Source organism: Cetorhinus maximus, chromosome 9, assembly GCF_964194155.1.
Source record: "Cetorhinus maximus chromosome 9, sCetMax3.hap1.1, whole genome shotgun sequence".
NCBI lineage: Eukaryota > Metazoa > Chordata > Chondrichthyes > Lamniformes > Cetorhinidae > Cetorhinus > Cetorhinus maximus.
The window spans coordinates 54,430,017-54,455,154 of NC_135887.1; the positions used below are offsets into that span (position 1 = coordinate 54,430,017).

At 42.4% G+C, this 25,138-nt stretch overlaps 1 protein-coding gene across 4 annotated transcripts in view; it reads right to left on the minus strand.

Moving 5' to 3' along the window:
- Nucleotides 1-2,177: 2,177 nt before the first annotated feature.
- Nucleotides 2,178-25,138, minus strand: part of sh2b2 (SH2B adaptor protein 2) — a 117,767-nt gene continuing 94,806 nt past the window's right edge. For 3 of the 4 annotated variants that reach the window (XM_078548752.1, XM_078548750.1, XM_078548751.1), the window contains exon 9: nucleotides 2,178-3,633. In XM_078548752.1, the coding sequence (XP_078404878.1) occupies nucleotides 3,323-3,633 (311 nt within the window). In that variant the 3' untranslated portion in view covers nucleotides 2,178-3,322. Of the gene's footprint in view, nucleotides 3,634-23,714; nucleotides 23,817-25,138 lie in introns of those variants that run through there. The other variant, XM_078548753.1, reaches the window with a different exon arrangement.

The window sequence follows — 25,138 nt, forward strand, 5'->3', positions numbered from 1 at the left end:
TAATAGAAAAGCTTGTTGGCAGCTCGCCAACTTTAAAACGGGCAGTCCCACAGTGATAATATCCTAGGGATGGTCTTAACAAGGTAAATGTGGGACTTCTGCCCTTCAGGGACAGGAAATACCACTCTCAAAATCTGCCGGCCAATCTGATTGGCCGACAGCTGAGTAGACCTAGCAGCGTCAGATCGTAGTAGTGACCACTGCTGGGAGTACAAGGGAGTCCAGAGAAGATCAGGGATACTGAACTGAAAAGTAGGTTTGGGATTTTTGGTCAACATTGGGAAGGGGAAGAGGCGTGGGGGGGTCGGGTTTGAGATGCCGGAGGAGGCAGATGAGGGGGTAGTATTTGGGGGGGTGCTCTCAATGGGTGCTTACGTGGCCTTTAATTGGCAACTTAAGGGTCTCAATAAGCCTTAGGGCATGTAGGCTGGCTATTGCCTTACCCACCTACTGTAATATGGGGGCAGCACAGGAATGGGCGGGAAGGAGATGGGCTGGCCACCCATTTTACGTAGACGGCTGGTTTGTGATGCAGAGTGACTCCAACAGTGCAGGTTCAATTCTCATACCGGATGAGGTCATCCATTAAGGATGACCTTCTCAACCTTCTCGCCTGAAATGTGGTGACCCTCAGGTTAAACTCACCACCAGTAGCCTCTCTCTAATGAGGCTGGGACTATGGCAACTTTCACTTCACTTTATTTTACCTGCCTCCCACCTTCAAGTGCAGCTCCCACAACTCAAGAAACTTGACACCATTCAGGACAAAGCAGCCCACTTGATTGGTATCACATCCACAAACAATCACTCCCTCCATCACCGACACAGTGGCAGCAGTGTGTACTATCTACAAGATACAGTGCAGGAACTCACCAATGCTGCTCAGACAGCACCTTTCAAACCAATGACCACTACCATCTAGAAGGACAAGGGTAACAGACACATGGGAACACCACCACCTACAAGTTCCCCTCCGAACCACCTACTATACTGACTTTGAAATGTATCGCCATTCCTTCACTGTTGCTGGGTCAAAACTGTAGCTGTACCTATACCACATGGACTACAGTGGCTCAAAAAGGCAGCTCACCACCACCTCAAGAGCAATTAGGGATGGACAATAAATGCTGGCCTAGCCAGCAATGCCCACATCTCATAAAAATAAATTTTAAAAAAATACACCGGCAGAGGGCTGTAAAATTCCCCCCTCCCCGATTTTAAATAACTGAAAATGAGTTTAAATACTATACAGAATCACTTACTGGGTTCATTGATGTACAGTAGGTACATTTCTTTGTGAAGAAATCCTTCCTGATATTGAACCTTACCTTGTTTTTACCACTTTGTACCTATGTTCCCTTGATCCTGAAATCATGGAATAATGTGAAATGGCACTCCAGATTAAAAATTTTAATTCCATTTTACATACCTCTATAAGGTCCCCGGCCCCTTGTTAAGCTCAAATAGTTGTTTGGAAATGAAGACTGAAACCAAGGCAGACTTCTTTAGACAGAGTTCTATTGCTGGTTATAAAACTCTCCACATTTAGTCTCACTTTTATGCAACCAAATGGATACTTAGGTTGTTAACTAATAATTAGCAATTGAAATCCTTTAACTATTTCCTTCCCCTCTCCCTCATTCCCTTCTCAAAGCTGCTAAGTCTGATTCTTTCCTCAGAACCTGGTATTCTCATTACTGCCTCCAGAGTTTGGATGTTTCCTTTCTATGCTGGTGGTTCAGACTGAACACAGGCCTGACTAGGGAACTATACACATCAGGATAACGATCTCAGATAATAATTAGTAAATTAAAAAAAATATTTATTAGTTCTTAAAAACTATTTATTCGTGTCCTTATCCCTAAAAATAGCAGCTTCATTTTTGAGCCTTCTCAAAATCCTGAAAATGGGAGTAATTAGCGGAGACTTGCAAGGGCGATTAATGCTGTCTGGGGGCACAGCTAGTTTTCAGGGTGGGGCTGGCTTCCAGCGTAATGCTTTTTAAAAGTGAAAATGATCCTGGAACATAAATTTGTGCTGAACCTAATTTGTGCAAATTTGTGCTAGAAATTCCTCAATCTTTACACTAGTCTTGCCGATTTTAGGAGAACTGCACTGAAAAAAAATGAATGTAACCTAGCGGAAACTCCAGGCCCAGATCTCTCATTAGCCTGCACTGAACTTATAACCACTCAACAGACTGTATAACTTTATTTACAGGAATCATAAAACATCTCTTATGGAATCTTTGTGACAGTACGTAAAAATCTTAATTTATCATTTTTCATAAAATTTTTAAAATTGTACATCAGTATCATGAAGTACAAATGGACACATTATGATATATTTCCTAATTTACGATACTTGCAGTGAACAGTATCCAAGGTTTCATTGTCTTTTATTGATCTCTGTTTTCTCTATTTGTTGTTCTTTCACTTCATGTAATTTTCAGCTTTCCTGTTAGATGTCCAGTATCCCAGGCTGCGCTGTAAAGTCCTTCATGACCATTGCCAATGTCATTCCCTTGTTAAATGAGATGATTTAAGACTAGTTGGATAATGACAGCATAGATGTCCTCGAATAGAACACACAGACCATCATACATCCCGGCGTGCGTGCCAGCAAAATTCACTCAAGTGTGGTGCTGAATGATGGGCTGTGTGGACCTTGATGCCTTCTGGAGCCGAGAACTCCAAATGCTGATGTTGCTGAGACACTGTGGTAAATGGATTCAGATGGATATTGAAATGCTCCTTCACGCTTAAACAGGTTAATTTCTCTTCTGATCTCAGCAGCGTACTCCAACAGCTCAAATCAAACTTAGGCCTTGAAATGAATGTTCACTTCAAAATCAGTCAGCACCTCCCCCCACTAAAGATAACAGGACAAAGGAATGTCATACAAGCTAAATCTTTATCTGATCATATCAACAGCAGGCTCACTAAAAACAATACTACAGACAAAATAATGAGTAAGACAGTTCATTGTTAACTCATTGTCTGTGCACAGTCCATCAAAACTCTTTCTTCACAGTAATAGTGAAAAGTGCAGATACAAATCCTTAGAACATATTTAATAAGGAAAGTTGGTCTTTGCCAATTGATCTGAACCAGATGTGGCATCAAACACTATAATTCACATTAAACAATCACTCTATGTGGAGCAGTTTCCATTTTCATCGCTAGTAGTCAAATGACAGGGATGCTGTCTCTTTACCCTCACTTGTTATTTTCCCCTGTTTTGCTGAGCCGACGTATCTTGTCAAGTATCCCTGTTTATATATAGGCATTCTCCTAGGCTTGCTACATTGGGTTTCCTTGTGTTAGTAGAAAGAATATTGATTTTCCACAGCTCGTGCTCGATTCCTTGATCCATCGCTGTCATGGTAGTCCTCTGAGGTTGCAGCTTGAGGTTGTAGTAGGCGTTCGGAGTTATTGGTACGAATAGCGATGGCAGCCTCTGATCTGTGGTGTGCTGGATGGGTGCTGGGTGATGTCCCTTCAACTTGGGCAGCAGATTGAAGGCTGCCAGCTACAGAGTTGGCAAAGTAATGTTGTGATTGATGGTTATCACTTCTGGAGCTGGGTTGTGTAGGGGCAGCTGGAGGTGTGGCATTTTGTGACGTATTCATCTCTGTAAGGGATAACAAAACATGTTGGAAGATAGATTTATTGCATAAAGAATCCCTGCAAATTTTAAAACATGAGAGCCAATAAATTGTAGGATGACTTAAGAAATGCTTTTTCAGCCTTTCCATAGGCTTTCAGAGATTTTGTCACCTGTTGTAAAGTTCTATTTTAACTATTTCTATCCCTCCCTTTGTAAAAATCACAAAGTACAGGTGAAGAAGACCATTGACAGACAGATCTATCTTTGTACCCTACTGCCTTTAAAATAACTCCAAGGGAACCCCATTATCCCACACTAGCAGATTACCACAGCTATTGATCACTTTTTGTGAATAAATCTGATATTTGAACCTTACCTTTACCACTTTGTACCTATGTTCGCTTGACCTCAAAATCATGGAATAATGTGAAATGGCACTCCAGATTAAAATTTTCAGTTTCATTTTACATTTTATACACCTCTATAAGGTTCCCATCCACTTCATTCACTTCTCAAAGCTGTTGAGTCTGATTCTTTCCTCAGAACCCAGTCTTCTCAATACTGCTTCCAGAGTTTGGATGTTTCTTTCTGTGCTGGTGGCTTAGACTGAACACAGGCCTGACCAGGGGACTATACATTTCAGAATAACAATCTCAGATATTATGATTTGGCAATACAGCTCAGCATTCAATTTCTGTTGTTCAAATATGTTCTGCAGTGCCTGGAGATGATAGCCTAAATGTTCAGATATAGATTCATTTTACGCTAAAATGATTGGAAATGGATTTTGTACTGATACAGATAGCTTTTCGCTTCTAATTATTGTAATGATCCAAGCGCAGATTTGGACCTGGCCAAGAGTACCCAGTGGTGGAGATGGGTGTTGAAAAGTGTTTGGCTGGTGTTAACAGTAAAAACAAGTCAGTCAGTCATTTCTGGATGAGATAAGGAGTTGCTACATGTTGTCGAGGAACTCTGCAATGAGGCTTTACTAAGGACAATCTAGCAGGAGGTGTGATGGTGACCAACTGGGCAATGTTGATTGAAGAGTAAATAATGGGGAAGAAAAGAGCAACAGTGGCATTAAATGTTGGGAAGGCAGGTTTTAGGGGGATCGTAGAATGTTTACAGAGATACAAGCTAATTGGTGAGAACCACTGTGGACTTACTCTGGAAGTCAAGCCAGATCAATTTGATAGAATTTTTTGATAATGGAATGAAAAACATAGGTATGGAAAGCAGTGTAAATATGGCTTAATTTGATTTTTAAAGCTTATAAGGTGCTCTTAGTAGAATTAGTGGAAAGAATTAGCAGGTTCATTATTGGCGTGAGGGTGCTGTGCTGTATCAAAAAATGGCTGAGTATTAGGAAATAAAGAACTTGTGTAACAATGCAGGATTCTTTACAAGAGGATTGGGATCCTATGGGGCTTGTGTACTGGACTCGGTTCTCTTCAACAACTTCACCAATGATCTGGGAGAGGTCACCAGTACCTTTGTCTCAGCAGATTACAGCTATAGCAAGATGGTTAATAATGTGGAAGATGGAGATAAGCTATAGGGGGACTTAGACTGTTTGGGAGATGGGCCAAGAACTGGCAGATGCAGTTTAAGTTAGATATATATAAATTGTGTGCTTAGAGATACGGGACAGACAAAGGGATTACAGGGTTAAAGGAAATATGCTGATAGAACAGAATATTAATCCCTCAAACCAATGTCCGTCTGCTGGAAAGAAAGCAAAGAAAGGGGATCTTTCCATAGAATCATAGAATGGTTATGGCACAAAAGGAGGCCATTTGGTCCGTCGTGTCTGTGCTCTCTCTCTGAAAAGTAATTTACCTAGCGCCATTCCCCTGCCTTCTCCTCATAGCCCTGCAGACTCTTCTTTTGTAGACAATATTCCAATTCCCTTTTGAATGCCTCGATTGAACCTGCCTCCACCACACATTGAAACACATAAGATCCTGAGGGGATTTGACAGGGTGGATGTGGAGAAGATGTTTCTTCTTGTGGGAGAAACTAGAACTAGGGGTCACTGTTTAAAAATAAGGGGTTGCCCATTTAAGACAGAGATGAGAAGAAATTTTTTTTCTCAGATGTTCATGAGTCTTTGGAACTCCCTCAAAAGGCAGTGGAGGCAGTCTTTGAATATTTTTAAGGCAGAACTAGATAGATTCTTGATTAGCAAGGGGGTGATAGGTTATTGGGGTAGCCAGGAATGTGAAGTTGAGGTTAAAGTCAGATCAGCCATGATCTCATTGAATGGTGGAGCAGGCTCAAAGGGCTAAGTGGCCTACTCCTGCTCCTAATTCAAATGTTCGTATGTACATTCTCATGCAATGCCTTCCAGATCCTAACCACTCGCTATGTGAAAAGGTTTCTCCTCATGTTGCTATTGCTTCTTTTGCCAATTGCCTTCAAGCTGTGACCCTCTGGTTCTCGATCCTTTCACAAGTGGAAACAGTTTCTCCCTATCTACTCTTTCCAGACATCTCATGATTTTGAATACTCTTCTCTTTCAAATCTCCTCTCAGCCGTCTCTTTAAGGAAAACAGTCCTAACTTCTCCAATCTATCTTCATACCTGAAGTTCCTCATCCTTGGAACCATTCTCGTGAACCTTTTCTGCAAATTCTCTTCAATGCCTTCACATCCTTCCTAAAGCATGGTGCCCTGAACTGGACGCAATACCCCCACCGAGACCGAACCAGTGTACTATATAAGTTTAATATAACTTCCTTACTTTTGTATTCTATGCCTCAACTGATAAAGCCCTTGATACTGTATGTCTTATTAACCGTGCTCTCAGCCCCTTCTGCCACCTTCAATGACTTATGCACATATACAGCCAGGTCTATCTGCCTCCACCCCCTTTAGAGTTGCACCCTTTATGTTGCCTCTCCTCATTCTTTCTGTAAAAATGAATCACTTCACACTTCTCTACATTCAATTTCATCTGCCACTTGCCTGCCCATTCCACCAACCTGCCTATATCCTTTTGAAGTTCTATACTATCTTTCTCCAGCTCATAACACTTCCAAGTTTTGTGTTGCCCGCAAATTTTGAAATTGTGCCCTGTAAATCAGAAAGAGCAGGGGTCCTAACACCAACCCCTGGGGAACTCCACTATAAATCTTCCTCCAGTCCAAAAATCAATCATTAACCACCATTCTCTGTTTCCTGTCACTCAACCAATTTCCTACCATCTGTTTTATTCCATGAATTTTAGCTTTGCTCACAAGTCAGTTGTGTGGCACTGTGTCAAATGCCTTTTGGAAGTCCATGTACACCACATCAACAGTTAGTTAAACACAATTTTCCCTTAACACATCCTGCGTTGGCTTTCCTCAATTAACCCACATTTGTCCAAATGACTTATCAATTTTGTCCCAAATTATTTTTTCTAGAAGCTTCCTAACATCAAGGTTAAACTGACTGGTCTGTATTTGCTAGACTTATCTTTACACACTTTTAATGAATAAGGGTGTAACATTTGCAATTCTCCAGTCACCTGAGAACCATCCCTGAGTCTAAGGAAGATAGGAGAATTATGGCCAGTGTCTCCGCAAGTTCCAGTATCACTTCCCTCAGTATCCTTGAATGCATCACATCCTGTCCTGGCGTCTTATTAACTTTAAGTATAGGCAGCCTATCCAATACCTCCCCTTTATCAATTTTAAATCCATCTAGCGTCTGAATTATCTCCTCTTTCACCATGATCTGCACAGCATCATCTTCCTTGGTAAACACAAATGCAAGTATTCATTTAATACCTCAGCCATGCCTCCTGCCTCCCTGCATAAATTTCCTTTTTGGTCCCTAATTGGCTGCACTCTTCCTTTCACCACCCTTTAACTATTTATATGCCAATGGATGACTTTTGGATTCCCTTTTATGTTAGCTGCCAGTCTCTTCTCATAACCGCTCTTTGCTTCTCTGATTTGGTTTTTCACTTCTCCTCCAAACTTTCCATATTCAGCCTTCTTTTCGGCTGCATTATTCACCTGACATCTGTCATAAGCACATTTTTTCTTCCTCATCTTAGTGTCTATCTCTGTCATCATCCAAGGAGCTCTGGATTTGTTTTCCCTACCTTTCCCCTTCATGGGAATATAGCTTTTCTCTGCCCAAACAATCCCTTCTCCAGAGGCAGCCTATTATTCAGTTACAGTTTTTCCTGCCAACCTTTGATTCCAATTGGTCTGAGTCGGATCCATTCTTACCCCATTGAAGTTGACTTTCTCCCAATTAATTATCCTTGCTCTGGATGTTCCTTGTCCTTTTCCAAAACCAACCTAAACCTTTATGATAAAATGATCACTTCCCCCATAAATGTTCCCTTTCTGAAACTTGAACCACTTGGCCCACCTCATTCTCAAGAATTAGGTCCACCAGTGCCTGCTTTCTGGTTGGGCTGGAAACATACTGAAATTCCCCTGAACACACTCTAGAAGCACTTGCCTCTTTTTGCCATTTACACTACTACTATCTCAGTCTCTATTTGGGTAATTAAAGTTGCCCATTAACTAGTCTATAATTCTTGCACCTCCATGTAATTTCCATGCAAATTTGTTCCTCTATATCTTTCCCATAGTTGGTGGCCTATAGGCTACACCGAGCAATGTAATTGCATCTTTTTGCTCCTTAGCTCCATCCAAATAGAATCTGGGACATGTCCCTCTGGGACATCCTCTCTCTCCAGCACTGCTCTCCTTAACCAATGCTGCCAACCCTTTCCTATCTTTCCTGAATACCTTATCTCTGATTATTTAATACCAAGTACTGCCCTTCTTTGAGCCAGGTCTCCATTATAGCCACAAATCATATTTCCACTTAGCTATCTGCATCTGCAACTCACCAATCTTATTTAGCACACTCCTTATATTCACATTCATGCACAATAGCCCTAATTTAGAAATCATTACTTTCTCCTTACTCTGAACCCACCTAATGACTTATTATTTCCTATCAATCGAGATTGATTTACGAGGGAAAGTGGTGTAGCTCGGCTCTGAAAGTGTTGAACCTGCCACCTGATCTCTTTTGGCCTGTTCGCCAGCTTGTTAACCTTCAGTAAGTGCATCCTTTGTTCTTTCTCCCAATGTCTAACAGTGTATCAGTGCTGTATTTCATCTGTCACACATCTGCCCACTTCTAACTTTTGTCTAGGTCATTCGGGAGTTCTTTAACTGTTACTTTAAAATCAATTGCCTCTCCCATCCTGCAGTGTCCCACTTCAATACAAACAGAGAATCTGACACATATCCATATCGCTCATATAAGTAAGGAAGAGTCTGGATTTCAGTATTGATCCCAGGGGCACTCCCTTCGGTACAGCTAACCTGTTAGACATCTCTCCATAACCAATATCCTCTGTTTCCTCTCTTTCAACCAGCTTCTTACTCATCTAAATGTTTAACTTAGGATACCCACTGTCTCAGCTCTGTGCTTCTTCACCCAAAACTTTTAGACTTTCTGGAAATTTAGACATGTGACAATGTGCATTTTGCACTAGTTCACTTGGGAGAGGAGTTGATTGGATTTTTAGTCCATGCAAGGGACGGGAACAGAGGCAGGCAGGCACAGAATTTCCCACTGCTAGCTGGCATGCCGGTTCCCTGGCTCCATCCAGCAGCTGGGCCATTTCCTGGAGGTGGGATTGTAGGACCAAAGGGCTACGGGGCCGCTAGCGATGGGCAACAAATTGAGCTGCTGAAGGGTGTGATAAGACCTTCTGTCAGAGATTGGTTGGGATTTTCGAACCTGCCTCCATTTCCCCACAGGCCACAGGGGACAGTGCAACTCCCTGAGGTGACCTCCCAACGGCAGGCCAGAGAGCCAGCTCTCCAGGCAGGCTGAGAGGGCCTCACTGTCAGCCCGGGTTCAGCAGCAGCTGCAGACTATCCTGTGTAGGGACTCCTCCCAGAACAGTGGTGGCCTAGTTGCGAAAGCCTTTCCTCGTTTTAAATTTAAAAAAGCTGATGAGAGAGTGTCCCCATTTTGGGGCGCAGTCTCCCTCATTTACTGCCTTGGTATTCTTCCGCTGCCGTCAAGCACTTCCAGCTTCAAGACCCTGGTCGCCATTCTTAATTGGATGGCGAGCCCTTCTTCTGTTCACTAATTGGCCAATTCAGGGAAAAATCACGTGACCGTTTCCTGGAGTGGGCTGGATTTTGTGTGTCCCCGCCAGGTGTGTTTTCGACAGGGAGGCACGTAAAATAGGTCGGTGGCTAGCCCACCACTTTCCTGTTCACCCCCAAGCTGATCCTTGTAAAATGCTAGGTGAGTGGACACCAAAATTGGCAGCCAGCCTGCCATCTGTAAACAAATAATTAAAAGTCAGTTAGGTTTGTTAGCCTATTGACCAGGATAATACGCTGCCCACACCCTAATATAGTTGGCGTGAACAGGCAGGCGAAAGTGGGCAGGTCATTTCTTATGGCCTACATGCACTGCAAACCGCCCCCCCTCCTCACCATCACCCTCTTCCCCTCCCAGGTCTCTACAATCCCTCCACGCTCTAAAACCCCAGGTATTACCTTTCTGGGGCAGCCATAATCTTCTTCAACCTCTTTCTTGCAGTCCTGGCAGCACCCACTACTGAGCTCTGGCGCTGCCAGGGAGAGTGGGACTTCCTCCCACTGAGGGACAGAAGCCCTAATCACAACCAATTTAGCCCACACCCAGCGTGTATGGCTGCGGGGCAGGCTTGTTCCGGTTGTGTCAGCTTCCAGCCGACTTTTCTTCTGGTGCAGTGAGCAGTCTGCCCCTCCTGCAAAATTCAGCCCCGTATGGGATTCAGGGCCCCATTTGAGCCTGATGTCAGGGTCCTTGCATCTGTAGGGAAAATCCTGCCCGTGATCTCCCATCTGAAGCTGTGTTGGGTCCCAGTTACACAGCTAGTTTGATGTTTTTTTTCAATTCTTTCATGGGATATGGTTGTGGCTGGTAAGGCCAGTATTTGTTGCCCACCCCTAATTGCCCTTGGTATATCTAAAGTTTGTTCCTCATGGTTAATTACATTACTGCTCCTGGATGATAGAAGGTTTATGGTTACCATGATCTGCTTTGCAATTGTTGTCACATCAACCCATTTTTATTTGTGTGATTGCTCCTGTAATTAAAGTTTCACATGATAACTTGTTTTATTTCTTCTTGGGACATGGGTGTTGCTAGCAAGTCTAGCATTTATTGATATCCCTATTACCCCTTGAGAAGGTGGTGGTGAGCTGCCTTCTTGAACCACTGCAGTTCATATGGTGTAGGTACACCCACAGTGCTGTTAGGGAGGGAGTTCCAGGATTTTGACCCAGTGACTGTAAAGGAATGGTGAAATATTTCCAAGTCAGGAAGGTGTGTGGCTTGGAGGGGAACTTGCAGGTGGTGATCTTCCCATGTACCTGCTGCCCTTGTCCTTCTAGGTGGTAGAGGTCATGGGTTTGGAAGGTACTGTTGAAGGAGCCTTTGTGAGTTGCTGCTGTGCACCTTGTAGATGGTACATTGTAAGAAACAGGGGTCTTTAATAAACTGGTATTTTCTGCACAGTATAGAAACCTTATGAGATAGCTAAACAGCATTGATTTTCCCTCTTGAAAGGCAATTTCAAAACAGTCCCTGGAAGCATCAGGATCACTTGGTTCAGGCTTCCATGTTGACATTCCTAAGGTAGAATTGCGACTTGTGTACCCCCTTAACTATGCAAGTGTTTAGAAAGAGCCAGGAAATGACCCTCAGCATGAGGTAAACCAACAAGCTAATCTCAAGCAAGGTGAAGAACAGGGAGGGAGGTAACCATTTTGGGTACTTGTCCTGTATCCATTGGTCTGAAGGGTTTGAGTAGGTGATTGACACTGGGTAAACTACCAATCCCCAGAGAAAGGGTATATTAACAAGTGCTCAAGGACAGGGACAATCCTGGTCAGCCTCGACAGTGCTCGTCAGGCAGCCGCATTCTTCAGGTGGAAGATGGACCAGAGGAAGGGGAGAAGACCGAGGGAAGAGTTCCCTAACACTTTGACCAGAGACCAGAATGCTGCTATCACAAGCTACTGAAATCAACACACTCTGTGCCAACTGTTTGTTCATCCTCTGGGATCGGTAAACCACTCAACTGTCACAGGTCGTATACTTTTTCTGTCTAATTAGTTAACACATCATATCTAAACCGCTGCTTCTTAATAAATTATCTTAAAATTACTTATAAACAGCTAAATGACTATTTTAGTATCTGTGGCCCCCAAATCCAAAAATCTTATATGATAACTATCAGCACCTTGCACATTTTGTCCCTAATCTATCTTGGATATGTAGCATGTTCATCCCTGAGGGCTGGGGTGAAACCCCTACCTGCCCCTGGCTACACCCCAACCTCTACCCTTATCCTATGGATAGGATCAGTAGAACAATGCAGGATGTAATAGCGATCAGCTTAAAGGCAGGTCTTCTGCTCATTGCTCCACTCATGGCTTTGTTCTTTCCTCTTCAGTTGCTGATAGGAGCCTCCCATTTTCAATTTCAGATTGTCTAAGATCATCATTCTCTTTCTCCCTCTTGGTCTCCATCCCTCTAATCTTCCTTCAATCGCCTCCTTCATCAAGTTTTCCTGCCTTAGAATATTGCCTATCCAATCTTGCTGCCTTTTCTTGATGATACTAATGACCTTTTCTCCTCCACCATCCTGAGAAATTCTTCATTGCTCTTGTCATCCCTCCAACTGACTCGCTCCATTCTTCTCCAGATTTCACAACTTTTGAGTCTTTGGATCTTTGCTTTTCTCAGGGTTCACGTTTCAGCCCCATTCAACAAGACATTCTAGATCACAGTCTTGTCTTTTCTTAAAACCTCTACTCATTCCTATGCCGAGCAACCCTTTATGTTTGGAGAATGAATTATTTACCATTGCTATTCTAGCTCTGATTGCTTTCTGGCAGTAATCAATTTCTGATGAGATGCTTCCCAGAAAGCTGATTGGGCAATTGTTTGGTGAGTGTGGGGATTGAGGGAGGGATTCGTCTCCATTACTTTACTGCTCTGTAAATGTGCCGACCAAAGATTTTAGAAAAGTTATTCCAGTACCTCAGTTTCTATTTTCCAGTTTCTATGGCAGCAAGTTAATGAAGGGAAGCTGCAATTTAAATTGCTAAAGGTAGGGTGCTGGAGGAGAAAACTGAGACAGAACTGTCAGCAATTTTGAAACCTAACATTGTTTGCCTGCTCATGCTTTTTCTATTATGTCTCCACTGAAGGGACCTGATGCAAGAAATGTCCCCACTGCCCCACACCCCACCCCCTCTTGCAGGATTTAAAAACGCGCAAAGAAAGGGATGGATTACTCGGCAAGATCCCACTAAGAGCTATAAGATAAATAACCAGATGAACTGGTTTTATGGTGTTGGTTGAGGGAATAATGTTGTTCAGGACTCCATGAGAACTCGAATTATGTCATCAGATTTTTATACCCACCCAAGAGGGCAGTCAAGGCTTTGATATCAAAATCCTCCAGGAATTAATCAGTTAATCGGTCCCATTCTTTAGTTGAATTACAATCAGTATCCTTTAGTGATCTCAGTGCTCATTCGACTCATTCCTGGAATCAGGGGCTTATTTTATGAAGAAAGATTGAACAGGTTGGGCCTATACCCATTGGAGTTTAGAAGAAAGAGGTGATCTTATTGAAACATATAAGATCCTGAGGGGATTTGTACCAGGAGGATGTTTCCACTTCTGGGGGAGACTAGAACTGGGGGTACACAGTTTAAGAAAAAGAGATCTCCCTTATAAGACTGAGATGAACAAAATATTTTTTCTCTCAGAGGATCGTTAGTCTGTGGAATTCTCTTCCCCAGAAAGCAGTGGACGCTGGGCCATTGAATTTATTCAAGGAGAGTTAGACAGATTTTTGACAGACAAGGGAGTCACAGGTCATAGGGGGCAGAGAGGAAAGTGGAGTTGAGACCACAACTAGATCAGTCATGATCTCATTGAATGGTGGAGCAGGCTTGAAGGACAAAATGGCCTACTCCTGCTCCTAAGTCCTATGCTCCTCTGTTCTATTCTCCTGACCTAGACCACTTATGCAGGGGGGTGTTACCGGAAAATTCAATCCCCCTCCCACAGTATTACCGCAAGACTCTTCCCCCCCTCTGCACTATCACCGGAAAAATCCCTCCCTGCATTATTACTGGGAAAGTCTCTCCCCAGGTTATTTCTGGGAGGGTCTCTCCCCGCGTTTTTACTGGGAGAGTCTCCCCCCGCTTTATTACTGGGAGAGTCTCCCCCCGCTTTATTACTGGGAGAGTCTCCCCCCGCTTTATTACTGGGAGAGTCTCTCCCCGCTTTATTACTGGGAGAGTCTCTCCCCGTGTTATTACTGGGACAGTCACTCCCCACGTTATTACTGGGAGAGTCTCTCCCCAGGTTATTACAGGGAGGGTCTCTCCCCAGTTTATTACAGGGAAAGTCTCTCCCCAGGTTATTACTGGGAGAGTCTCTCCCCAGGTTATTACTGGGAGAGTCTCTCCCCAGGTTATTACTGGGAGAGTCTCTCCCCAGGTTATTACTGGGACAGTCACTTCCCGCGTTATTACTGGGAAAGTCTCTCCCCAGGTTATTACGGGGAGAGTCTCTCCCCGTGTTATTACGGGGAGAGTCTCTCCCTGCATTATTACAGGGAGAGTCTCTCCCTGTGTTATTACTGGGAGAATCTTTCCCCGTGGTATTACCATGAGACCCTCACCATGCACACTTACTAGGAAACTGTCTCCCCCTGTGGTATTACTGGAAGAATCTGTTTACTGTATTGTTGGCAGCCTCTCTCTATGTGGTATTATCAGGGGAATCTCTCTCCTGTGGTATTACCAGGGCAATCTCTCCTTGACCTAGCTTTACTCACTTCCAGTTCACCCTTGATTTTCCAGATCTTTCTCAGAATCTGATGCTTTCTTCTGAAAGGCCATCATAGTTTTTATCCAACCTTTGTGCTCATTCCTTTTAAGAGGTGTCATTCCCTTTAACAGCACAAAATCCTCCACCAGCTTCAAAAGGAAATTCTCATTACCAAATTCAGATCTTGGAGATCAAGGAGAGTGAGCAAAACAGAATGACTGGCAAGTTATGACCAGTTTTCCCCATCTTCTAGAAGGGTGGTTTGAAAGCAGCAGAGGAATGGGAATGTTGCACAAAATAATTGCAAACCAAAGAAAAGCAACTTAACAAGAAATGTTATTCACAAAATTCAAAATCCAATAGGGAATTCAGAAGAAACTTCTTTCCCCAAAGAGTGGTGAGAATGTGGAACTCACTATCACAGGGAGTGGTTGAAGAGAATAGTATGGATGCATTTAAGAGGACACCAGACAAGTATATGAGGGAGAAGGGAATAGAGGATTATGATGAGAGATTTAGATAAAAAAAGATGGGGGGAGACCCGAGTGGAGCATGAACACCAGCATTGACTGGTTGGGCCAAAAAGCCTGTTTCTGTACCGTATAATACTATGCAATCCAATGAAAAATAACTTGTCTCACATTTCTTACACCATCTTAATGTAATTATAGCCAATTACTTCTTTAGTGATAATGGCAAATGGCCTTTTCAGTAATGATTTGAGTTAAATGATGTGTTTAGCAGTCTACACTAGCAGTTTGTGTTGCAAAAGATAATATCACAGAGAGATTCCCCTGGTAATGTGACAGGAGAGATTCCCCTGCTAATACCACAGGGGAGACTGCCCTGCTAATACCACAGGGGGAGATTCCCCTGTTAATACCACAGGAGAGATTCCCCTGTTAATACCACAGGAGAGATTCCCCTGCTAATACCACAGGAGGAGATTCCCCTGCTAATATCACAGGGGGCAATTTTCCCTGCTAATATGACAGGGGGAGATTCCCTGGTAAAACCACAGGGGGAGATTCCCTGGTAATACCACAGGGGTGATTCTCCTTGTAATACCAAAGGGCGATTCTCCTTGTAATAGCACAGGGAAAAAGTCTCCCAGTAATACCACAGGAGAGAGAAATAGGTTTATCAAATCAGGCAAAAATAGGCCTGAGTTGGTCTCTAGCACAAGGTGATTGTAGTTCAGGGCAGGCCAGGTGGAATCCAGTAAGCAAAGTTCCTCTCAACTTTAACAAGCTCCTGGCTAATGAGACTCTTGCTGAGATATCTCGGTCTAGTCCACACTCAACTGGAGATTGCTAAAAGACAACAGCTCTTAAAGGAATGCAGCTGATCATTGAAGAGGAAGTTGTGTTCCTGGCAGAAAAGTGGATATGTTTTTATGATTGGACAATGGAAACACTGTATTGATACTGTAGAGTTGAAGGGCCTACTACAGGAGATGGAGCTAAGTTTGGGGTTGAAGGGATATCTTCTAGTAAAAAAACAGATACAGCTACACAGAAGGAGGTCACCATCCATACCTGGCTGTGAATGAGGAAGACATTTTCTTTTATCAATAGTAAGGTTATGATAAGCGTGATCTTCACTTTTGTACTCGTTTTCTGTGGGGCCTATTAAGCATGGCACACATCTATTCCACTTGACGAGGCACCATTTCAAACACTATACACGGTACCATTACCCTTTCACACACACTGGCCTGAATTTTACCTTTGGCAGACGCACACGATCGGTCAGGAAGCGGACCGTCGACCGTGATCAGGCCCTGACCGCGATTTCATGCTGGCTGGCTAATTAACATTCAGCCAGCATGAAACGTGCGCTGAAAAGCTCAGTGCTGCTGGGGTGGGAAGAGGGCAGGTGATGACATCACCATGGGCGCAGGTGAGCGATGTGAGAGAGCTCCCTGAAGGCTGACAGCTGCCTCAGGGAGCTGCAGACCTTTCCAAGAAAAGAACTCCAGGATACCCTTCCCCTTTGGAAAATGGACAATCCATAAGTTGGGAACACAGCCAACAATGGTTGTGAAATGAAGGACTTATAACATGAATAAAGGATAACACTGCTTCATCCAAAAATCAGGTTAAAACCCTGACTCTAGATTTCCACAACTCTTCTTCACACTAAGACCTTCTGTTATTACCTCCGTAGCATCACCCGTCTCTGCCCTATCTTAACTCATCTGCTGCTGAAACCCTCATTCATGTCTTTGTTACCTCCAGACTTGACTATGCTAATGCACTCCTGGCTGACCTTCCATGTTCTTCCCACTCTAAACTTCACCCATCACCCCTGTGCTCACTGACCTACAATGGCTTCTGGTTAAGCAAAGCCTCAATTTTAAAATTCTCATCTTTGTTTTCAAATGCCTCAAAGGCCTCAACCCCCCTCCCCCACCAACACTGCCCCCTCCTCCACCTCCATAACCTTCTGTGATCTCTGCACTCCTCTAATTCTGGCCCCTTGAGCATCCCTGATTTTAATCACTTCACCATTGGTGGCCACACCTGCAGTTGCCTAGGCCCTAAGCTCTGGAATTCTAAGCTGCCCGCCACCACTGCCACCAAATTCTTCACTTTTCTTCCTCATGTTCCTCCTTTAAGACACACCTTAAAACCTATTTCTTTGACCAATTTTTTGGTCATCTGCCCTAATATCGCCTTGTGTGTCTCAGTGTCAAACTTGGTTTGATAATGCTTCTTGTGAGATGCCTCGGGACTTTTTCCTATATGTAAAGGTGCCATGTTATTATAGTAATATATGCTGACTGTCATGTCAGTTGTGAATTCTGATCATATCATGTTCATTTCTCAGATTCACTTTGTGAACCCTAGCAGGCTAGATGGACTCTCAGCTCTCCTCTCAACTCAACTCCAATTGTCAAAGCTTTTCCAGACTCTCTTCACAAAACACGATCTATTCGAGGAGCAGTGAATTTGTAAATGAGAAGAAAGCAGGTGCTTATGGAAGAATATGGTTGAGCCGAATCCCAAGTGTTTTACTTTGTTATTTTTCAGAAATATTATAGAAAAAAATTATAATGTATTCAAAATTCATTCCCCAATACTGTTAATGACTCGAGATGTAACTGTGCATTTCTTGTTGAAACTTATCACCTTTTGAAGCTGTTAGATTGATCTTTACAGGTTAAAAACTGCTTCACTGATTCCAATTTCCTCTTACCCCCACCACCCTTTTCAACCACCCCTGGAAGTTTAAAAGTTAGAGAGAATGAGTAGCCCCCTCACCCCAGCCCATATTACACGATAGATTCCAAACTCTGTACTCGGTAACTATCCAATCAGTCATTATCTTAGATCTGTTTAGATGCATTTCAGCCTAAACATATACAAACATTCACATAACTGCTTGCAAATTTATGAATTGTGTGTAATTTTATATGCAAGATTTGCAGAATGTGCACGCAGTTGTCATGTGACCCCCAGCTGAACCTGACCATTGATGTAAGCTTCACTGGTAAAATCAAATCCCAATTTATGCTGCAATTATTATAACCTATGCAAAGCAATACCTCAATGAATGAGAATTGGAGGCTGATTTTTTAAGTTAATCATCATGGGGGAAAGATTAGAATTCTATATCATTTTAAAAATGATGGGACAGTTTAGTTTTAAGACTAGAATTAATTGACTAGATATTAATGATCAGTCAACTGTTGTGCTTTTCATTTGTAAAACTATTGTATCAACTAAATTCCAAATGTTGCCCTCACACTTGAGAATTAAATATTTATTAACACCTTAAATTGTTTCTGCACACAATTGGAGTTCCAGTGCAGTTGCCCCTTTAAAAACTTATTTATTTTTATTGCAATACTTATTGAGAAATATGAAAATCTGCTGAGATAATTTTTTGTGAGATATAAGGAATCAACTTAACTGAATAATACGTTTGCCCAGGGACTCAAACTCCTACATGAGGGGACAGAAACTTTGACATGGTGATCAGCCAGAGGCAATGGCAATATTCAGATTGACAGGGTAAATAGCAATGTGAGCAAACACTGAAGGGAGCATTAGATAGATATTAAAGTGAGTGGGCAATTGAAGAGGTATTAGTATGTCACATCAGCTGCAGTAATGTAACATAGTAAATTAATAATATAATATAATATCATGTAATGTAATATATTTTAACTTGTAACCCTGTTGATGCAGCAGTTCAGTTGTTATCGTTAGCTTGAAGATACATATAACAATTTTAGACCAGCCACAGAATATCAAGGTGTAGGAGCAATTGCATAAAATTTCACAGCTTCATACAATGATACACCACAGAAAGAGGCCATTTGGCCCATTATACCTGTGCCAGTCCTTTGAATAGGGTCAAACACAAACAGAAAATGCTGGAAAAACTCAGCAGGTCTAACAGCATCTGTGGAGAGAAAAACAGAGTTAATGTTTCGAGTGTGTATGACTCTGCTCTTTGAATAAGGTATTCAATTAGACCCATTCCCTGCTTTATCCGCAGAGCCCTGTGAAATTTTACCCTTTAAGTATTAATCCAATTCCTCTTTGAAAGTTGTTATTGAATCTGCTTCTGTAACCCTTTCAGCCAGTGAATTCCACATCATAACAACATATTGTGTATTGTTTTTTCCTCAAATCGCAAGAGGCTCTTTTCCTAATCTTTGCTCTTAAGGAGAACAATCCCAGACTTTCCACATAACTGAAGCCTTTCATCCCACGGGCCAGTCCAGTAAATCTCCTTTGCACTCTCTGTAAGGCCTTTATATCCTTCCTACAGTGTGGTGTTCAGAATTAGCCACGATACTTAGGGCCTAACCGGTAATATATGCATCTATTAATAAACCCAAGGATCCTATATGTGTTTTTAACAGCCTTGTCCTCTCACCTTCAAAGATTTGTAAACATATATCCCTGGATCTCTCTGTTCATGCACTCTCTTTAAAATTGTACCATTCAGTTTATATTCCCTCTCCTCATTCGTCCTAACAAAATGAATTATTTCAATTTCTCTGCATTAAATCGACTGTGTTTGCCCATTTTTCCAGTTTATGTCCTCCTGAAGTCTGTTACTATCCTCCTCATTGTTCACTACATTATGAGTTTTGTGGCATTTGCAAACTTAGAAATTATGTCCTGTATGTCCAAGTCCAGGCCATTATTATATATCAAAAAGAGCAATGGTCATAATACCAAACCATGGTGACACTACTGTAGACTTGCCTACAGTCTGAAAAACAACAATTCACTCTCTGCTCTCTATCCCTTAGCTAATTTCTAATCCACAATTGCTACTGTTCCTTTGATCCCATATGCTTTAATTTTGCTACCAAGTCTTTTGTGTAGTATTTTATCAGATCACCTTCTGAAAGTTCGTATACACATCAATCATTTGTTTATATTATTTAGCAAATGCAAATCCCTGAAGCCATGCTACAGCCACCTCATTTGCTGAGTTTATGGTGATTAGTCAGGCACTTAGTCTGTAGAGGGGAGACTCCTCAGTAATGTGCAGCATTGTGTCTCTCCACAAGTGCATAAGGGTTGGACTGAGGCCCCAGCAGTGGAGGTTGGTTGCACAGGGTCCCTGACCTGCCCTGAATCTGCTTAACAAGAACCGCTCTCACCACGGTAGTTCAAAGCTCGCCATTTGACAGATGGGGTTCATCACAAGGAACTTGTTAGTGACTTCCCATGTTTCCCATTCCTTGGTCCAAAGGATGTCTGCTAGCAGATCTTGCTCAGGAATCAAAACAAAAACGTCAATGGTGAGGCAATGGCACAGTGGTATTGTCGTTGGACTAGTAGAGACCTGGGGTACTCTGGGGACCTGACTTTGAATCACGCCACGGCAGATGGCGTGATTCTGAAATTAAAAGTCTAATGATGACCATGAAACCATTGTCAATTGTTGTAAAAACCCATCTGGTTCACTAATGTCCTTTAGGGAAGGAAATCTGCTGTCCTTACCTGGTCTGACCTACATGTGACTCCAGACCCACAGCAATGTGGTTGAAATGGCCTAGCAAGCCACTCAGTTGTATCAAACCGCTACAAAGTGACAAAAAAGGAATGAAACCGGATGGACCACCCAGCATTGACCTTGGCATCGGAACCTTCACTGTTGCTGGAATTCCCTTCCTAACAGCACTGTGTACCTACACTACATAGACTGCAGCAGTTCAAGAAGGCAGCTCACCACCACCTTCTCAAGGGCAACTAGGGACGGGCAATAAATGCTGGCCCAGCCAATGAAGCCCACATCCCATGAATGAATAATAAAAAATAAATAATAAAAAACTACACTATCCTCCTCAACCCTATCTCTATCTAATTATCTCTATCAAATTTTGCCTCTAACAGATCCTGCTGACTTTCATTAGTTAGCCCATATCCTGGATTATTTTATGCCGCAATGCCTCAAAAGTATCCTTGTCACTAAGTTGACTGGTAGTTACTGAGTTTATCCCTCTTCCCCCTTTATGAACAGGGTTGTAACATTTACAACCCTCCAGTCCTCTGGCACCACTCCCATATCTGTGGAGAATTGGAAGATTGTGGACAAAATCTCAGCAATTTACAGTAACCTCGGATGCATCCTATCCAGAACTGGTGAATTTTCTACTTAGAGGCCTATCAACCTTTTAAGTATGCCCACTTTATTTTCATCCTACCCAATTTCTCTATAACTTCCTCCTTTAATGTAATATTGGCAGCATTTCCCTTCTCTAGTGAGTAAAATATTAAGCAGCTCTGTCGAAAGATAATCAACTTGAAAAATCATCAACCTATAAATACTGTGGCTATAAGAACAGGTCAGAGCTTGGGAATTCTGCAGAGGGTAACTTACCTCCTGACTCCCCAAAGACAAGGCACATGTTAGGAGTGTGATGAAATACTCTCACTTGTCTGGATGAGTGCAAATCAAAAAACACTCAAGCTCAACACCATCCAGGACAAAGCAGCCCTCCTGATTGACACCACATCCACCACCTTCAATGTTCACTCCCTCCACCACTGACGCACAGTGGCAGCAGTGTGTATCATCTACAAGATGCACTGCAGCAACTCCACAAGGTTCCTCCAACAGCACCTTCCAAACCTATGACCTCTACCACCTCGAAGGACAAGGACAGCAAGTGAAAGGGAACACCACCACCTGAAAGTTCCCCTCGAAGCCACATACCAACCTGACTTGGAGCTATATTGCTGTTCTTTCACTGTTGCTTGGTCAAAATCCTGGAACTCCCTCCCTAACAGCACTATGGGTGTACCTACACCGCATGGACAGCAGCAGTTCAAGAAGGTGGCTCACCACCCTTCTCAAGGGCAATTAGGGATGAATGATAAAAATTGGCTCAGCCAGCAATGCCCACATCACACAAAAGAATAATTTTTTTAAAAATTCAATTAAATAAATAGATAATCCTGAATTCAAAAATCTAGTATCATATTAGTAACCACAACACTTGATTGTTGTAAAAACTCATCTGGTTCACAATGTCCGTTAGGGAAGGAAATCTGCCATCCTTTCCTGGTCTGGCCTACATGTGACTCCAGACCCACAGCAATGTGGTTGACTCTTAACTGCCCTCTGAAATGGCCGAGTAAGCCCTCAGTTGTATTCAAGAAGATGATGGGCAATAAATGCTTGCCTTGCCAGGGATACTCACTTCTCATGATTGAATCAAAAAATAAATCAGATCATGTTTAAACTACATCTTAACTCCATTTACTCACCTTGGTTCGACATTCTGCAATCATTAATACTTTTGCCTAACAAAAATCTATCCATCTCAATTCTGAAATTTCAATTGACCCTCAGCTTTAACAGCTTTTTGACAAAGACAATTTCAGATCTCCATTATCCTTTGTGCTTCCTGATGTCAGTCCTGAATGACCTAACTCTAATTTTTCTCTCTATCCTGTCAAGTTCTTTCATCATCTCAAACACCTCAATTAGATCGCCTCTTAATCATCTGTATTCAAGAGAATACAAGCCTGGTCTATGCAACCAGTCCTCATAAATTAACCCCATTAGTCCCAGTATCATTCTTCTGAATCTGTGTGACACCTCCTCCCAGGCCAATAGATTCTCCATGAGGCACAGTTCCCAGAATTGAATGCAGTATTCCAAATGTGGTTTAACCAGAGCTTTATTTATCTATAACATAACTTCCATCTCTTTGTTATCCAGCCAACATTCCATTAGTCTTTACAATTATCTTTTTTTCTCTAGCTGTCCACTAGTGGTTTCTCTACTTGGACTCCTAAATTTCTCTGCTTCTCAGTTTCTAGCTTCTCGCCATTTAGGAAATATCCTGATCTATCTATCTTGAGTCCAATATGAATCACCTCACACTTCCAACTGCCACAGTTACAGTAATTCACTGAGTGTATTAATGTGCAACTTTCTGTTCCCATCTGCACCATTTACTGTGCCACTTAACATGTTGTCATCAGCAAACTTAGATATGCCTGTCTCTCTCTCTTTTCATCCAAATCATTTATGAATATAGTGAAAAGCTGAGGCCCCAGTACAGATCCCTGGTCACTTGTGACATCCTGCCAATTGGAGTATTATCCTTAATGATAATTCCTGCACATCATCCCTAATCTCTGTCTTCCACTTCCTAACCGATTCCCTATCCATGCCAACGGATTGCCTAATTCCATGTGCTTCCATTTTGCTTAACAGTCCCTTATGTGGAACATTATCGAGTGTCTTCTGGAAGTCCATATAAATAACATCCATAAGCACTCCCTTATCTACTGCATCAGTGACTGCCTCAAAAAATTCAACTAGGTTATTTAGATATGGCTTACCCTTTACAAACCCATGCTGTTCTTATCTGAAAGACAGTACCTCCTACAATCTGGCACTCTCTAAGTAGATTATGTACACAAGTCACTGACAAAGGTCTTGAACCCGTGATTCAGAGGTGAGAGGAGAAACATGACTATCCAATTGACATAAAGTGTCTGTATCTGTACTGGTGTTCAATGAACGTATGGGTGGTGATGGTTGGCAGCATGAATCCACTCAGCTCTCCTTGCTTTATGAAGACAGCAGATGGCAATTATGGGTACATAAGCACAGTTATGCATCTGGGTACTTTGCTGTCAGTTCATGCAGTATTATGCACTTGTGCACAGTGTAAATGGACATGTTGATGTAAGATATCATGAAGGATTTGAGTAATGTGATACGTACCCCAAGAGGCTCCCTCCCAAATAAATGAACAAAGATTTCTTCATGTTCTGGGAGAGGGTCCAAATGTCCTGCACTCTGTGTTCTACTTTGTGAAAATCTTGCCTTTAAACATAAGAAGAGTGTGGATTAAGGCAGAAATAGGCCTTCGAAATTCTACCCTACAGCATATTCTCTTTGTCATTGTGGCATGTGGAATATAATTGGCATTAACTTGTTGTTTCTTCTTGTACTTACCTTCCTTACTCCAGCCTTGTTAACATCTTCTCATATGAAGAGTGTTTTTTGCCTCCTTAAGAATTACAATGTCCCTCCTTGTCCCTCGATGTCCCATGTAGAATCTGTACTTTCCCAGAATATCTTTGTCTTACCTTTCATTTCTTTTGCAAGTTGTGCAATTTTTTTCAGGACCTCCAGTCAGCTGCTCCGAGCGGCAGACGCCATTTTCTATATGTCTCTATGCATCTTGGCCTCTCTAACTTGTTGAAGAAATGTGCCCCATGTCATTACACCTGGACAATTGGAGACCAGGTGTACAGTGGGCTTTAGGAACTTGCAGCTCAGCCATTTTGACAAAATAGTGGGATTCATAAACTTTATGGCGCTGTTCATGACTTAAGTAGTTCATCAGGTGATTGACAAGTGTTAAAGGAAATTTTGAAGAGATGTGCCACTAAAATGTGCTATTGCTGAAAACCATGAGTTTAGATATGGTGCACACTTGCCATTTGTTAGCAGGTCATAAATAATAAACTAGAATAGGGTTATTAACCCTTTCTTTAAACAAGCCACAGTGGTACTGCCTTCTGAGGCACCAACATTACAAAATGGCAGAGGCAGTTCAATCTCCTCCAAGTCACCCCACACTCAGTGCTTGACTTAAGCCAAGAAATAAGGGAAGGAAATTGAGGGCTTACATGTACCTGACTGGGGAGAAATAAAGGAGTAGGCTAAAGATCCATTTGTGAAAATGAGTAAATCATTGACAGGATGTGTAGAGAACTATTTAAGTTCCTCTAACATTCTTCAGCGTGTCACTAAAAACTACACACAGCTGGGGCTGTGGGATTTACTCCTCAACCATATCAGCTTTGTAATGCCAAAGGGTCAGATTTGGCATAACCCATAGTGAAATAGATGGCAGGGGTTATGTAACCTAAATGGAGTGTTAAACCCTGGTCACCATCCTTTGAGTGTCTTGCTCTCCCCTTCATAAGCAATAAAGGAAATCACGACAAGCTGATTACAACCAATGTACCACAAGTTTCATAAACAACGACATCAACAAATACCCCCCTCTTGGCGATACCAGAGAGCCTGCATGGAAGGAAATGATTGTTTAATTTGACATTTCTGGGATAACATCAATAACTTGTATTTATATAGCACCCTCAGCATAGTGAAACATCCCAAGGTGCTTCATAGGA